Source organism: Stenella coeruleoalba (genome assembly GCF_951394435.1).
Source record: "Stenella coeruleoalba genome assembly, chromosome: 7".
NCBI classification, from domain to species: domain Eukaryota; kingdom Metazoa; phylum Chordata; class Mammalia; order Artiodactyla; family Delphinidae; genus Stenella; species Stenella coeruleoalba.
The window spans coordinates 37,289,575-37,307,855 of NC_137153.1; the positions used below are offsets into that span (position 1 = coordinate 37,289,575).

Below are 18,281 nucleotides of genomic sequence, written 5' to 3' on the forward strand. Positions count from 1 at the left end.
AGACAATGTATTCCTATGAACTAAGTTTCCCTTTCAGTTCATTTTCTGACCTGGTTAAAGCAGCCCAGCAACATGGCCAGAGGCTTCTTTGATTCAGGAGGTAAAAGATGGTAACTACTCCTGTAGTCAGTGTTACTTTCCAGGCTAAGGAATACAAACGTTCCTCCTCCGAAGCCCCACTTCTCACATGGTGGCGACACGAGTGGCCAGGCAAGGCATAAAATGGCCTAAGATGACATGCATTACTGTACCTAGCTTACTACATCTGTCCTCATGCACTTTTCCTTTAAGATTCTGAACACAAGGTGTCCCTCCGTGCAGGGCAGACTTGTGTATTCACACCACATGTGATGCAGGCACCCGGAGGACAAGGGGCGCGTAACATGGAACAGCGTTCCCCTGACACGCAAACAGCTGGCAAAGAACACCATCCACCTGGTCGCCATGCTCGGAAATCCTGACCAACAGATCGGACATTCTGTGAATACAACCGGAAACACAGAAGCAACACAACTAATACAAATATTGAGCTACACGAAGAGCATCATTAAAATAAACTTCCCAGTGAGACAGCACCAGCCCACCCACAGACACAGAAGGAAGGAGGGAAGGGACAAGTGGGCACGACAGCAAAGAAGCTAAAGCAACTACTGAACAGAGGGAGCTGATTCATGGTAGCACAGGCTTCTTACACAGTTGAGACTTCTGGTACATCAAGAACACGCTGCTCTGCCAACGAGAGAGCTCTGCAGTGCGCTGGGCAATTAGGAGCTTAAACGAGCTACGGAAATAGCAGGCTCACCTTCTCAAAAAGTGACTTCACATCTGTGCTTGCTTTCAGGAGAAATGCTAGTCCAAGGAAGACTAGGGGGAGCCTTTCTTTACCTCCTGGAAATATGAGGAAGTAGCCCCCCGCCCCACCACTGTCCTGAGCACTCCCTGCTGCTGTGCTAGAGACCCCCCCCCCGCCCCCCGTCCTGGGACTGAAGTCCTTCTGCACAGACACCTAACCCAACACCATGGTCCCAGGGCCTGTGACAGCACCCTGAACAGAGAGTATCAGCACAGTCACGCACATTGCTCCTTGTCAGGAAAATACCTCTAGAGCCATTTCCCACAGGGACGCTCCACATCCAAGCTGCCCCTCTCCAGCACCTTCAGCCATGTTTTAAATGACTGCTATTTATTACACGTTTAAAAGCCCTGATAATAACTGAAAGGGACTATCCTTGTATGTTTGATCAAGGAGAAGCACCAAGAGTAAAGTCAGAATCTTCATTTTCCCAGCAAATAACAATTCTTTCTCCCATGAAATGTTCTGTCACTTAAAATAAAGGCAGATGGTTAGTCAACGAAATTCCTGCTAATCAGTGTCACAATAAATCACACTTAACTAATAAAGTTTCTAGAACATACCCTGGTTGGCCAAAATCCTGTTGCTTTTCTGGTTCTGAGTGACCTTTCAAGGAAACCTCACAGTGAGATAAGCTGTCAATGTAACTGACTATGTGCCAAGGCCTAGGAGGGCCTGGGAAGGGGGCAAGGCAGTGGCACGTTAGGCCTCAGGGCCTTAAGGCCCTGATCTGGGCCCTACCCACCCCTGACCTCAACCCTGCAGGCCCCAGAGCAGGGGTCAACAAACTCAGAAGGGGGCAGGCCAAACGAGCCCACAGCTAGAAGTGGTGTGGACGTTTCAGAGGAAGGAACAACAACAAAAAGAATTATCTTGAGATGTGATAATTATATGAAATTCAAGTTTCAGGGCCCATGAACAGCTTTACTGAAACACAGGCGCGTCTGTTCGTTTACATACTGCCTATGGCAGCTACAACAGCAAAGTTGAATAGTTAGTTGTGACAGAAACCGTATGGCCTGAAATACTAAAATCTGCTCCTTTACAGAAAAGCCTGCTGACCCGTATCCTAGAACATGCCATGCTCACACCTTTGCACTTGCTGTCACCTCTGTATGGAAATCACTCCTGGCCCCTTGGCTTTGTATGGCCAACTCCTTCTTGCCCTTAGGTCCTGGCTCAAATGTCACTTTCTCTTGTGGCCTTTCCTGAACTCTACCTAGAGACACCTAGCTCACTTTCACCTGCAATCTCCTTTGTAGCTCTTAGCTGAAACTATCCTGCTCATTTCCTTATGAGCTGTCGTTCTAGAAGAATCCAAACTTCCTGAGGGTGACCCTTGCCACTGCTGTATCCCTAGTGACTGGCAGAGTATTTGTGAACTGCATGGACGCTGACCACGCTAGTTACTTAAACCAGTCAAGCCTCCCTCAGGCCCCAGTCTCTCATAACCAAAGAGCCAAGCCTGAAGAGACTGCTCTGGCTTTGGGCATCATGATGCAGTCTGAGATGCAAAGAAGCAACCAAAATAAAACCTGTTATATTTCCCGAAGGTTTAAGAAGTTACGTGTAACAACTAAGTTGAGCTGTAAGTTAAGAACACAGTGTGCTTTATGTTTATGCCAACAGGAAAGGGGTGGGGGGACCAGGGTCTACCACCTCCCAGCTTCTGGCAAAAAGTGGAGGAGTGACAGGTGCCCAGCACCTGCTTTGATCCTCCCGCCTTCGTCTGCCCACTGCCTGTCACTGGGGCCTGGCATTTCAGTGGTATTCAGCTCTGATTAAAGCATAACCTCATGCCTATAAATAGAGACCTCTATAAAACACTAATTAAAAATAACAAGCTGGCATTTGGAAACTCCTATAAACAAAAATATAAGAGCTGAAATAAACAGCAACAGTTGCACGTTTGATCTATGCTGAGATGGGTAAAAAGCTACATATGTCTTCTCTGGAGTTTTTCAATTAACTCCTGAATTTACATAAGGGTTTTAACATGTATAACAGTGCCCATCTTACCTTTTAATCTAATAATGAGCTGGCTTTTCTCCATTTACTCCATTTTAAGAATTGTGAAGTTAATTTTTAATAATATTTTATTTAACCCAACATGTCCAAAGTATCATTTTGAGAAGACATTACTGAGACATTTTGCTTCCTCTTTTTATACTATGTCTCCAGTATCTGCTACGCATAGTTCACACTTACAGCACACCTCAATTCAGAACAGCCACATGTGCCTAATGGCTGCCTTACTGGACTGTACAGTTTTTAAACGTTCATTTATTCTCAACTGAACACATATCAAACCTACTTGCCTTTAAGGAGTTTTATATAAGAGAGACCGTGTGCTTTTTTACTTTAGATGACTAAATAATTTATTATTTTATATATTTAGAAAACTCTGGAACTCATCCTAGGGTTCACATTGCATTCTTCACAATAAGCTAAAAGATATTAAGGACCCCATCATATTGCTTTCCCACAAGCATCCAAGTTTGCTTTTCAAACCATGGCTGTTAGATTTAGTTTTCATTTCCTTGACACATGGCTCCTTTCCTGTCCTAACTGAATACAACTAAGAAGCTCTGGCACATCTCAGCCCAGTTTTCTTAATGTGCAACAGGACGGCACCACCATCATGCACAAGATGACCCACCCAAGTTTATAATTCAAAAACATTCCACCCGCCTGCTCATTCCTTTAGGAGACTTATGTCCATCTTAATGATTTAAGAAGAAAGAGGGAAAAACTTAGGACCTCAAAATACCCTGGTAATGACCAGGATCAGAGGTCCCCTGCTGGAGCAAGCGCAACCAGGGAAGCAGTTTACTCTTTGCTCGAAGTGCTGCTTTTCACTCGTAAGACACAGCATGGGATGCTGCTTACAGAGAGTTCCAACAGCTGGGGACGCAATGGGATCATACTTCACCAACAGTGAGGACCCACAGTGTAAATCCTGAGGGTGTTCCTGGTTACCTCTGCATCCTGCTCCGAGAGGTGGTACGTCCTCTCAAGTCTTTGCAGAGTTCGGGGATTCAGAGTCCTCTGCTCCAAGAGATGCTCCAGAAGCAAGACCAGCTGGTCTGGAAGAAGCTGAGGACAAAACCAAACAGCCTGTGAAAATGCCATTCAGCTTACAAGAAATTAAACCCAAACGTTTAGACCAAAGACAGCAAATCCAGGGTAACCCTGGGGACTCCCAGCAGCTGCTGAAACATTGGAAGACTGTAGACTTTACTATGGTAAAACCTCAAGGTTTACCTTGTATCCCCAAAGACACTGCATTCTGGGGTCTGATTAAGCCCTATTCTCCATGGCTTCTCATGTCAGTTCTATATTTAAGAGCAGATCAAAAACTGAGTCTACCTTGTTTATTTTTTTAGGTTGTACACCATGAATTTTTTTTTAAGGTGTACAACGTGATGACTTAAATGTATACATACACTGTGAATGATAAAAACTGTGCTTATCTTAGGGCTTCCCTGGTGGCACAGCGGTTGAGAGTCCGCCTGCCGATGCAGGGGACACGGGTTCGTGCCCCGGTCCGGGAAGATCCCACATGCCGCGGAGTAGCTGGGCCTGTGAGCCATGGCCGCTGAGCCTGCGCGTCCGGAGCCTGTGCTCCACAACGGGAGAGGCCACAACAGTGAGAGGCCCACGTACCGCAAAAAACAAACAAACAAACAAACAAAAACCTGTGCTTATCTTAATAAAACATTATCATGGTTTTATTAGATCTTTTTCTCTACAGCATGCATATGCCAAAAAAGGTCATTTAGCCTAGACAAATACTCCAGAAACCGTCTGATCTTAGGTAAACACATGGAAGTTTAACAGAAATAAGCAACTTTCAAATTTCCTTCTTTAGCATGTGACTTGCAAATGTACACCAAGAAATAAAAAGCATGTAATGAAACTAGAACCATGTTTCACAATCCCTCTATTACAAAATCTGTAAGTTTATTATTCCATTAAAAAGAAGGTTGTATGTATGATCACACACACACACACACACACACGCCCAACCACACAAGGTCACTCAGATCCCTGAGTTTTCATACAGGATAAGTAAAAATGGTATTACCAATTAAGGGCAAAGAGAGCAAGACGTTTTTATATGGTTCAAAAATAACACAAACTAATCTGTGAACAAACAATACTTGTGAAATCCAAGAACTTAAAATATCTGTCTTATTCACTCTTGTACCACAGTGCCTATATCAGCCTCTAGCACAGAGCAGCACACAAACGGTTAACAGAAGAAAAAAATTCAATTTAAGACACATCTTGTAGGAACCAAAATGTATTTATTCTAAAATGAAGGTTTTAAAATAACTACTATGAATTCCACTGTTCTCGACATTTAGCTTTTCTCCATTCCTGATTATGCCCAGGCAATCCTGTCAACTAACTCAAATTTACAGTTCTGGAAGTCAATACTAGAGCAACAGGATATTCACAAGAACACCTGGATTTTAATCCCCATTTTGTTACTCTAAAAGAAATTTCAAAAATTACTGGCTTCTCCCCTACCTCTCTTTACCTTTCAGCCCCCAAGTGTGCACTGCACCTCTGCCTCCCTCTCCATTCACACACACACTCTTCCAAAATGCACTTGCAGGAAAACCCAGCAGAGACGGCATGCATGAAATGTACTACATGATTCCACAAAGAAAGCATTTCTTATCTTTCCTCACCTCACCTTTCTAAGGTCTACTTAAACCGCCACTTCCCTCTAGACAGACAGACACAAATGCACACCACTTGATTCTTGGTTATTTTCATTTCATAACATCACTCCATCCACCAGTCATGCTGTGGCTCCTCTCTCAGGCTGAGAGGAGAAACAAGGTGCTTCAGCAAAACCAGAGGGTTACGATTCAGCACTGACCTGTGAGGTTATATATGAGAACACTTAATTTCCTTCCATTAGACCTACTGTGTCTGTAAGATGCTTTAAAGATATCAAATTACTATATACTAGTACAAAAATGCCATTTTTCCATTTTCTACAGTTTTAGACACATGAGGCTACTCGTATGATATTAAAAGAAACTTGCTGTTTTATAAAACAGACCAAATTCAGAACCACCAGCTTCTGGGGAGCATGCATACCCTTGTATACCACGGGCACCATGAGCACTTGGCAGGCAGGCACTCATGGCCGCCGGCGGAGGGAGGAGTCTTACCTAGCCTCTGGCACTCCCGACCCGGCAGCAGAGCTGACACTTTGTTCTCAGCCTTTCTTGTGGCCCCTCTTATTGTAGTTCCATCTTCTCAGCTCGGCCCAGCTGGGCCTGGCACCCAGGCTCCCTCTGCCCTCCTTCCCATCCATCTCACCCTGCAGCCTCCCTCTCTGGATCTTCCTTCCCTATGTTCCAAGAGGGGCCCCTTCTCTGGTGGAGGCTAAGCCTTCAGCCCCAGCCATGAGTGTGCCCCTCATTCCCCCCTAAGGCCACTCTCCCTGACTGCCCTCCTGCATTTGAACCCTTCTCATGGAGTCTACCCTTTCTCCCCAAAATGGTCTCTCCCCACCTGCCCCACTACATCCCTTTCCAAAGTGTGCTCCAGGTGGCTCCCACCCTGCGGCGGGCCTAGGTGCCCGTCCAGCAGCAGCCCATCTGTCTGTACAGGGGCAGGGGAGGGGAGGGTCCCAGATTGGGTCAGAATGGCTAGCCAGTCCTGCATCCCCACGCGCACGCTCAAAACCGGTCAGCAGTGCTTCTACAGGCAGCCAATCCAGGGCAGCAACAGCTACTCAAGAAGACCGCTTCTGGGGAAGGGCCCAGCCTGATACAGCACAGAACACCCATGGGCTGCGGGTGGCGGCCTCATTCGCTAACTAAGTGCAGCAGGAACAAGCCCGGCCAACTTTCAGAACTGCAGAAAAGGGAAGAGTAGAAAGAAAAGCATCTCCCTATTACGTGCCTGCGCTTACAAAGAGGCCTATTGTTAGAACCCAAGCTTAGGATTTGGTTTAAGCTAGAGAGACCCAGGGAGGAAAGAAACCCTGAGTAAGACAACTAGCTTGGTCCTCAACTTACCCCAGCTGGGTTTGACCAACAAACTCCTGTTTAATATCAGAGAATTACTAACATGGGAACCTATCAAAATATCTGGATTCACACTTTTGTATCTCTCGCAGTTTTCTTCTAAGCAAAAAGTTCATACACACCTGCACAGAGAAACAGAACCAGAAGGATCACTGACAGCTTTCGTCGTCTCATTTTATGCAATGGAAAAATATCTAAAGCCAAGCCCCCTGACTTAAGATGGGCAGCCGAGGTGGAAGGGAGGGAGTCAAGCCTTTGCGGTTCTTTGTTCAGTTTAATTTACTTTAATTGGAGAAAGGCAAAGAACAAGCATGCACACACCCCACCAGCTCTCCCTCCTCCTTCACTAAGGTGCCTGCTTGCTCAGAGGTGGGCAGGGGCACCAAGGACCAACACAGAGGCTGAGAACATTCCTCCATGATGCTGAGAGGTCTTCAGAACGGACTTGTGTAAGTGACTCTCCTTAGTAAAACCACCTGTAGCCATCTGGCTTTCAACTGTCATTCCTCCAATTCGGGGGGGGGGGAAGGGGAGGCTCGTATTTCAAATCGGTGATCAAATGCTATTTTAGTACATAGGCAAAATTCAGTCTCTCTCACTCACAAATGAGTACGTGAACATTACATAATTTTTACATGAGATTACAGACCCTGAAAAGAGAATACTGAAGCAAAAATGTGGCAAGCAGCTTGCTTTAGTACAGCATATTTCTCTTTGTAAAATAAACACTCCCTATAAAGCCACCCTATAATGAAAAAGAAGTACTAAGTAATAAACCAAAATGTTCGCAAAGTAACTGAGAGAGATCATACACCAGCAAACCTGTTCAGACGCAGTGCTGGGTGCCACCCGCCCTGGCAGCAAGCACAGGGGTGTTAGGAAATGCCGTGTGGGTCACTCCACTCCCACCCATGTAGAAATCAAATTAAATTTCACATGACTTCTAGGCCCACTGTGTTTAATACAGCAGTGTGGGGCGGTGGGGTGGAGACAGACACGGCTTTAGTCACAGCATGGAGTGATTAAGAAAAATAAAGCACATGCTTCAGAGCATTATCTCCTGAGAAAGCAGCTCGTTCAAACATTAGAAAAAGAAACTGCCTTTACTGCTGAGGGTCTAGGAGTGCTCACACCCACAGTTCAACAGCGAGAGGAAGAGCAAGTTCTTTCCTTTGCACAAACTAGGAACTCACGATGAGGTTATTATTTTTTCCGTATTGAAACCAGCTCGGTATTTTTTAAATGCATCTGCCTCAGAAACTTAGACAAAATAAGAGTGGGGTGCCAAAGTCATGTGGGCACTTGAAATAGAGGACTTCACAACACTGGAACACTTACTCGAACGCAAACAATAAAACACCAAAGGAGGTCAATACATTGAGATTTGTTAAGAATTCTGGAAGTCTGTGTTCTTGCTCTAAACATGGAGGATTCCATGGCTGCTAATTACCCAGAAACGCACAAAGAGAAAAAAAGTCTACCTCATAATTTTTCCCAGTCAGCCTAAGGGTTGAGGCAAGTTGCACAAGTTTGAACAGTTCTAAAGAGTTCTTACACAGGCTCTTGGAAAGAAAATATGGATTTTCCAAACGCACCCTCCTAGTCTACAAGCAGCACAAAGAAAACGAACCTTGACTCTTCCAGAAGCCTAGAAACCTCTTTCTACTGTCACGGGGGCATCACTCACTCCTGGCTCCCTGAAGACCAACCACACAACCGAGGTCCTCCACCATTTCTTCTATAAACAGGACTCCGAAAGGGCCAGCTAGGCTCCTAGATCAGAAAGTGCCCCATACGCATCTCACTACTGACCTTCCACAGGCAGGACCAACACAGGGAACCCGGGGCCCGCGAACATCCACGTCCACTGCCCGTGCCCCTCCAAAAGCAAAGGAGGGCACCTCCCCTCACAGCCCAGCTGGCGCGCTGCAGCCACACACGAAGGAAGTCTCAGACTCCCAGACGGGGAATGAGCCTAGGACTAATGCAGCCACCGACGGACAGTGGCGTGAGTTCTATTATTACCTCACTATCACTCTGGGATCTGCGCCTAAATGAAGCATGCTTCCTCCCTGATGCCATTTCCTTTTATCCTGGCTGGAGACTAAATGCAGATCAATGGGGGCAAAATACATATGATGTCACTTCAATTTATAGCAATGGCCTCCCTCTCTTTCGGTCTGCCTGAAATACACAGAAAGATCAATTCTTCCCAAAAATGGTTAAAAAATGCTTAGGGAGCATTCTTCTTCCAGAAAAGCATTCTCTGCTATATTTGTCTATGTTACTACGGCAGGAACTGTTTACACTGAACAAAAACAGAAAAAATGGGGGAGGGAGGAAAAAAAATCTCAAATTCTCCTGTACGCTGGCTGAGATTCAACACAAGCAGGGTCCAAACCAGAATTGGGGAGGCTGACCTTTGAAAGTCACATGTATTCTGGCATAGAGGCACAAAAGAGACAGCAGTTCTCCTTTGCCCCTTGGATTAAAAAGGTAATCCCACAGATATAAAAGGTCTTTTTAATAACATTTCCCCCAAAGTCTAACAAATTCCTTTCTACTCTTCCCAGAAAACACATCCACCACACTACCCACCCTCAGGTGCCCTGAAGAGTATCAGAACTCTGGTGAAGTTGACCTTGCCTACTCCAAACACTGGCCAGGACCATGGTTCTCACTTCATTGTTTGTATAGGATCTTTCATCTGGCACTTTCTTAATGATAAACATTTTTAAGTGACAAAAATGAACTATTTGATAATATATACATAGGAGAGTGTCTGGCCAAGAGCTGTTGTCAACAAGGATATCATGATATAATTAAAATGGTTTGAGTCTAAAACAGTAACTTATATAGAAGAAAAACACAATTGTTCTGAACTGCTTCTAGAAACAAAACTTACAAAAGAAAAACCATCCTTTCCATGTTGAAGAAAAACAATACATTTTAAAGAACTGACGAATTTAAGAATTAAAGTCTCTGGTTCACATTATTTTGGGGACATAAATTTGATTTGCCAACCAATGAAAGTCACTAAATAAAATTAAAAGTGAAAATAATTTTCTTCAAAAATAAGGAAATCATTGAATAGATGTATTTATCCAGCATAATCAGTATTTCTGATTATCAAACATCTTTAGGGAGTATGCCTATGGACAAATTTTAGGAAAATTCAAGCAGAAGAAAATATTTATATAATTCAGTTCACATAGAAAAAAAGCATATTTACTATACTTTGGGGAAAACAATTCTAACAGCTACAGTTGAAAAAGACTACCGAACTTTTGAGCCATAGTTTGGTTGTGGTGCTTCCAAAAGTGACACCACAGTGACCAAAACAGACACCATCATTAGCAAAGAGTACCTGAAATAATTCATTGGCATAAATCATTCTCATATCTCACTCATGTCAGATTATAAGGGTCAAATTTTCATGTGCTAACACTTCCCTAACTTTTGTAAAAAACATTACCCAAACTATATGCAATTTGATACAAAGCGTATTATTTAAACTACATTAAATGCAGTCCTCCTGTCAACTCTTATAATCACGTGTACACTTATGGTTTATGTTATAACACAGTTTGAAAATAAATCTTTGTACACACTCAAATTGAAAATTCCCAAGTATTTTGTAAGAGATTCTTGGTATCTTTGCGTCTGCCTTCCCTATTCAGGAACTTGCCAGACCAATAACCAAAGGGGCCAAAGGGAGACCATTCCTGATCTGAATTTTATGCTTCTCAAGAAAAACATCGCGCATGAAGAAGAAACTATAAATTCCTAAGTGATTCAGTCCATTCACCCTGCCATAATAACACTTATGCTCCAGGCAGGGCTTGTTTAAGGCTTTCTAAAGAATTTGGAACACTTGAAAGGCTCAGAGAATACGTCTAATTTTTCTCGTATTCACAGGTTTTTGGTTTGTTTTTACTTTTAATAGAAATCTGCTTCTTTTCCTTTCTTTAGAACTAATGCTCTTATCTAAGTTAATATTGTATTTAATAATTGATTTATTTATCTTAAGAGTATACATTTTATGAATCTGAGTTCCTAAGTTGTAAAGTGATATTTTCTAATTCAAAATTCTGGTTGCATACCAACTGATTTATGAACCTCCAAAAGTCCACCATATGAATATACCTTTACCGTGAAAACTGTCAGTCAAAATCTGTGTGTCAAAATCGTGGCTATGGTATATAACCATCACAAAACAGAATATCACACAGCTATTAAAAAGAATGAGATGTTAACTGTTTCTGTAATATGCTGAGATGGAGAGAAATATTATTAAGTGGGGGGAAAAGTTAAGAACAGAACATAGACTATGGCTGAATTTGCGTGAAAAATTTTCTAAAGATACACAAAAAGGAATTAAGCAACTCTTCACATCAACTTTTCTCTGAGTAACCTACATGAGCAGCTAGCTGCCTGGCCTTTTTCTCTTTCCTGCCTCCAGATCAAGCTGAACTATTTTTCTTAAAACATGTTAAAAATTTCCCAATAATTTACTTAAAGAAGAGAAGATCCACTTTATGAAGAAATTTAATACTGCAATCTAAGCACTGAAATGCATAAATGATTAAAGCACATGCTCTAACAAAATACTGAGCTAGCAACCTGGAAACCAGGGGCTTCTATAAAGCAGTTAGAAGCAGATCCCCTAGCAGGAGTGTGCACCAAGAAATCTATCAGAGCCTCTCTATTCTTAGTCATAACAACAGTATTTCAAAGCAACATAGGTCTCAAAAGTTCTGATGTCAATACTTCTCTGCGTAGAGATGAATACCATTAAATATAAGACATAAGTTCTGTGCGAGCAATGCGCGAATACTGAAAGAATTTTAGAGCAGCTCCCTCACTGTGATCTGTTGAAAGTCAGCCTTCGGCATAAGGGTTTATTAAGAAATAAAGAATAAAAAAAAAGAAACATTGAAAGAATTTAAAATTTTCCAAATGCTTTGCAAATATACATGAAGCACTGCATCAGTCACGTGCTCAGATTTTTATGCTGTCATTTATAATATAAATGAACCATCAAATATTTTCAGAGTTTTTTCCAAGGGAAAAACCAGTAACTGTAATTTCATTCAAACCAGAATTTTTTCCTATCTTTCTTCAACTTCTGCTATTACTCCCAATATATCAAAATCAGATCATCTGCGAGGGATTATTTGTTACAAATTTAACACTCCTAGAAAATAACTGCATCAACGTTAGATTCTTCTGGGCAACATTCAGTTGAGTTTATTTTCTATAGCTAGCCCTATGTTCCTGGCAAAAAGTGATAATATGCACAAAATTAAGGTGTTCATATGCACAAATACAAAATTCTTAGGAATATTCAGTATGAAAACAGTTTTCCTCTATAAATTACAGGTGATTAGCAAATGGGGGGGGGGGGCGGAACCTAAGCATTTACCGAAATTAAGCTCCTTAAAATTTTACAGACAAAAATAGGATCCTCCTCTTTTAAGTTTAAACAAGAATAACTAAGTTCAAATAAAACCATATTTCAACTTCTATAAAAAGAATGTACCATTTTAAGGCAACTCCCTAAGGGATGGAACCCTATCATTTCATGTGCCACCTACCTCATGCCAGATACTCAAATGTTTATCAAATTTAAATAAAGGACTTAATGTCCAATCCGGTAAGATGGAGTAATACAGAAAAATGACTGCAAGAACAGCTGTCAAGCAACCATTCAGTGATTTAAATAAAACTATACTGAAAGAAAATTTATATAGCGACACATGAAAATTCAAGCCAGAAGTGATTCTCACTTCTAAACGAAAACGAATCCAAAAATACACAACTTAAATATATCAATTTTAAAAGTTTTGTAAACCTTCTGTATAATAGATTCTTACTCTAAAAGCGAATGGTAAAATAACGGAAATGCCTCCTCAATTATAATCGACTGTAATCAACAAAATGATGGTTCTGCGATGTTTTTAAAGAACTAATCTAATGAATAAGCTAGACTGTAGTGTTTGTAACCATCCATTTTGCGCTAAATGCAATGACTCAATAGTATGTCTTACAAAGACCTGTCCCTTTGCTTTCCACAGCCTCCTTGTTAAAACCTGTTATTAGATTAATTTTTAAAAATTATCAAAACTAACATCTATAAAAAAGTAAGCCACAAAAGCATTTTAGAGATAATGACACTAACAAGAGTTGCAAGGTGAGAAAAAGACAAGAAACAGAAGGAAGGAGAAACGAAGTCACACGCTGGCGCTTGGCTCAGACAAACGACTTGGGAATGGACACACACATATACTCAACAAATTTTTAAGGAGAGAGCATAATTTACAAGCAAATTTCACTCTTGGGTATTTATTCTGGTGTAAAATACTAACATTCCATTACTCCTAGTTCCTGTCCTTTCTTCTTCATAGGTTCATAGTCAAAACAACATAAATACCTTTTTGATTAGATTTTAATTTCTACTGTTCTTCTTACATTTTCTACCAAACCCAAACTACGCATAAATATTAGCCACACGTCCACAATTTGTTGTGGTTTCTGTCATAAAGTAGACAAAGAAACATATCCTTAGGGATATGTATAGCCAACCACAACTAAAGAAAAATTGGGGGGGCGGGTGAGGTGGAAGAGGGTAGGAGTCCAACTACAAGAATTACTGCTGGAAGAATAAAGGAATAAAGTTGTTTTTACTTAATAAAAATGTGTTGAGAGTATCGCACAATTTACTATCCAACGTCTCAGTTTTCTTTCACAGAATGATTTAATGTATATAAAGCACAGGGGTCAGATTTCACTCAAATTCTGTACACTTCTGGATTCTAGTCCAGACATTTTATATCCCGGATTAACTCTGAAAAGTTTTATGAGGAATAGAGCAAAGAATTAACTTCTTAAGGGTCACTGAGAAACTTACGGAAATTCATATTATTGAAAAAAACATGGACTTAAGAGCTTCAGGAAAAAGAAAGGCAAAGAACAAGTTTCACATACTTTCAAGAGATGTTTCCTTCATGTTTAACTCTTCCTTTTCTCTCCTCCACCTCAATACCAGTGCAGCTGAAGGGAATAAAAGCTCTTAATGGGTCAGCATTTTGTATGGAAGAGAAATGGCTGTCTTACAGATGCACATCATGTGAGAAAGTGAAACAAACAGGTGAATGGGAAACAGAACAATAAACTACATGCACATGAATGGTGCCAGGTTTGTTTACCCCCAAGTTGCAGGCTACGTACCAAGGGCTGAAAAATTCATAAATTAATGTACTTTCCATCACGATAAGAACTATTCCCAACTAAACAAGAGACTGGAATAGTGTTATAAAAATGTTCTTTTAAAGCTAAACACACTCTTTACAGCTATCAGAATTCAGACATTAAAATCTTAAGTCTACTGTGAGCTTCAGCTTGGACTCATGGCCCGGAGCAGCTGGAAGCTGGTACAGGAGCAGGAAATCTGAAATTCGGCCTTGTTTGCTGCCATAGAAAAATCCTCTCATGTGAATTCAAATACTTCAAAGTCAATCAACAGAAGTAAGTCTTCAAAGATGAAAAATAGATACATACCTAAAATCCTAGTAGGTCTGAGACCTACCAAAACCTTTTCATAGGTGTTGGTTGGCATAAAGCTGATTAAACCTAAGATACATTTTCTGGTAACAATCTAAAATCTCAAGTATTGCAAGTTATTCCTAATAGACTCCTAAAGAAATGTCATACAAATTGTGGTTAAGTTTTAGCATTTCTATTCTGTTTATATCTGCCTTCATGTATATATAATATGCTTATATAAGAAAAATTCGGTATTATCTTATCAGCGTAATACATTTTAATAGCACAGAACTTTTGGAAATTACAGGAAATGTTAAGACACTTCTCAGTTTTTGAATTGCTTATTCAATTTTAATGAAAAACAGTCAGTCTGCGAAAAACCAAACTTTCCCTCCCCTGAGTATCCAAGCTTATCTGTTTTATGAATTAACTTAGAATTCATGTTAAAAATAAAAAAGGGAGCAATCAGTTTTCTTTGTGTAGGTTTTAAGAAATTTTTCTTATATAATTAAAACTAAAAAAAGAGAAACTTTAAAAAATGTTTACTCTCCACATTTTTAACAGAATTTCTGCAACTGTGCTTTTATCGAAGTTACAACATACCAATTATAATCTACACATTCTATTCCGAAGTGAAGCTTGACTTGCTTATAACAAATCAACCTGAAGAACCAGTGATCACAGATTTCTGCCCCCCGCCACCACCAAAAGGAAAAGTAGACACAAAGATTTTTAGATTTACTAAATGCAACCTCACAGGTTGAGAACCACTTTTCTGCTGACTTCACAATGTAGGGTGTCTCATCTCAGAACTTTACAAGTAATAGTTACCTTTGAGACAGAAATAAAACATGAACAGGCTGCTCCCTCCAGGGCAACCCTCACAAACTTTTCCTCAAAGTTTAAAACCTGGTCTACGTTTCCATCTAAGAATGTTTTCTAGGAATTGAGACCAAAGACCAGAACCCCTCTAAGTTAGCACACACCCCTTAACAAAGAGGAAAGAGAACAGTAAGTTAACCTGCAGAACATTTCTAAAGAAGGCTCTAGTCTGAAGCAGTAATTTGTTACTCTTCCTGCTGGATTTGTCCTTCAAGTAAGCTTTCTTGAGCACTTCAGAATGTATCTGTTTACCTGATGTGTCTTCCTGGAAGGCTTGGTAAATAAAATACACAAAAAATTACAATACCGACACCCATGCCCTTGAATGCACTCAAAGTTTAAAACGTTTACAAGTACAACGGCGTGAAAACAAAGGCAAGAGCCCGTCAGAAGCACCCCACAGTATTTTTGAAGGCAACGAGAACTCCCATTCACATCAAATGATACCACCATGGTAGTGGGAATGCAAACTCCACAGAATGGGCTGCTCGCTATAAGCAGATAAGGACAGGATTATGAAGCAGAACGAATACGAGTGAACCAAACTTGGCTTTCTTTCCTGCTAAAGCTCATTTGCTGGAAAGACTGAGGTTATTTAAAAGGAGGAAAATGAGAAGGGATTTGGTAGACGGAGAAGAAACCACCTTAATTCTCCTAACGAACACCAGCTGACGGCCCCGGGCCCCCGCAGCTGTCAGACGGGCCCGGCTGCGGCGGGTGGGCCCGACTTGGAAAGAAGAAAACGGCTTACTTACTGCGGCTCCCGTCGGGGCGCAGGCCAGAGCCTAGAGTCCTCCCGGATCCTTCCCGGGCGCCGGCTGATATCTGCAGCGCCCGCCGCGCGCGCCGCCTCCTCCTCCCGGGCCAATCCCCGGAGAGGCCGCCGCCGCGCCTGCCCGCCCCGCCCCGCGCAGCCAGCCGGGCCGGGTTCCCACCGCGCGGCGCCCCTTCCCAGCCACACCCCTGGCCCCCACCCCGCCCCCGCCAGTCAGCTCCCACCCAGTAATTACTCTAATTAGAAGTTTTAGTCTCAGCAGTTAAACAATGTACGAACCAGTCCCAACACAGCCTGCAATTCAAATGGCTTTGAGAACAAAGGCAATCATAGCTGTAGCAATTTTTCCTCTAATTTATAGAATGTGAAGACTTTCTCTCGTTGCTCACTGTACTTAAAACAAATTTAACCTCTAGTGTACATGCCACTTCACTTTCCATTTGAATGGAAAAACACCAGACCATGCCCGTTACAACAAAGAAAAAAAACACTGTTTTCAAAAAATGAATATTGAACTGATGAGTTTAGTCCCTCCTGCGGAACATTCACAAATGTTCCTGGATCACCTGGTAGAAACGTAAAAGATGTACAAAGATGCGGGAGGGCTGTTTTGTTTACAGATTATGTGAATAAAAGGGAAACAAACTACCCAGGGCATCTTTCTAGTAAACAATCTGCATAATTCTTCATTAGTACTGATGGAAGTGATCAGGCCTATTTTCCCCAGAAATTTATTAACCGTCCATTCACAGTTCTGAGTATTAATCTCTTCAGCCTAGTTTGAGATGTACAGGAGATATTTCAGGATGAGGAAAACTATACCCATAAAATATGTGCTTAGAAAAATAAAACCAAACACCAAAAACAAAAAAGCCTTTCTGTACTTTCTTTTCCAGTACTGGTTTGATCTTTAGAGCAATCTGCATCCATTTTAGAACTACTGAACAATTTAGAAATTAAGTTCATGTGAAAGATTTTTTAAAAATAGGCAATGAACTACTGGAGTAGAAATAATAATAAAACAACCACTACAAAAACGCTGCATGAAACAGGTTGTATGACTCATATGTCTTCCCCTTTCAATCTATATATTTCAAAAACATTTTCATTTTTTTCAAAATTTCAGGTAACTATAGTTTTCAGTCCCACTCCATGCATTTACTAGATATGCTCTAAAATTTCTCCATTTTTAAATGAAGGAAATCTTAACTGCCACATTATGAAAAATTAATTTAGTACCTTATTTTACTACAAAATGCTATTTTTGTTTAGCAGTTAAATTTGGCTCTCTAAATATTAATATGACAGATATCTGAACACAATGTAACGTTTCACTGCAGTAACCACTTTGAAAGTTAATCTCTTTTAAGAAGAAAAGCAACTAATTCCAAGTTAAAACAAGTAGAAAATAAGAAACAAAACCAAATGCAAACACTTTTAAATGCTAATGTGTCTACCTCACCTAAAACTTTAATGTCCTGAAAGTAAGATGACATTCTTCAATGCTTAAACTAAGAAAACCAGGTGTCTGGGAAATAAAAACTTTAAAAGGACTCCCAAACACTTGTTCTGCAGGTGAAATAAACATGATGAGCAACTGAGGACATAGGTAGAAAGCGCCTGCAAGGAAAATGTAATATTCCCCCAAACTTATTTTTCCAAGATTCCCCAATGAGTCAAGATCTAAATCTTTAAATTAAATAGATTTAAAAGTTCTCTTCGCTAAGTTTATCTCGTGTGCAAGACAGGACACCACGCTTTAAATGTTAAGAACATTAATAAGGTTTATGCATATTTTCAAATGTATCAGAACATTTCGAATTTTTTAATGAATTTTTTCAGTTTGAAAAATGCATGATATCTACCTTCAGATAATTAACAAATATTCTTCAGTGAGAGACAAGAATACAAAAATTTTACAAAATATACCAAAATGTTCTTGTAAAAGTAAACATCTAACGGCCAAGCACCATGCTGCTATCAGCCTGACCAAATTATTTTAGAATTTACTATTAAACGCAAAAAGCTGTTGCTGATTAAGCTGTTGATCAAATCTGGAATTCTGCTTTAAACTGAAAGGTAAAGCAAGACTTAAGATAAAAACCACATACCACATACTGTCCGGAGAGTATCTCCACCTAAGATAGAGTTCTCATCATCACCACAGACT

General features: G+C 40.9%; 1 protein-coding gene across 1 annotated transcript in view; it reads right to left on the reverse strand.

Annotated features, from left to right (window-relative positions):
* The window catches only part of AOPEP (aminopeptidase O (putative)), a 359,010-nt gene that overhangs the window by 27,482 nt on the left and 313,247 nt on the right, over positions 1 to 18,281 (reverse strand). The window contains exon 14 of the mRNA XM_079927637.1: positions 3,833 to 3,949. Within this exon, the coding sequence (XP_079783763.1) occupies positions 3,833 to 3,949 (117 nt within the window). The remainder of the gene's footprint in view (positions 1 to 3,832; positions 3,950 to 18,281) is intronic.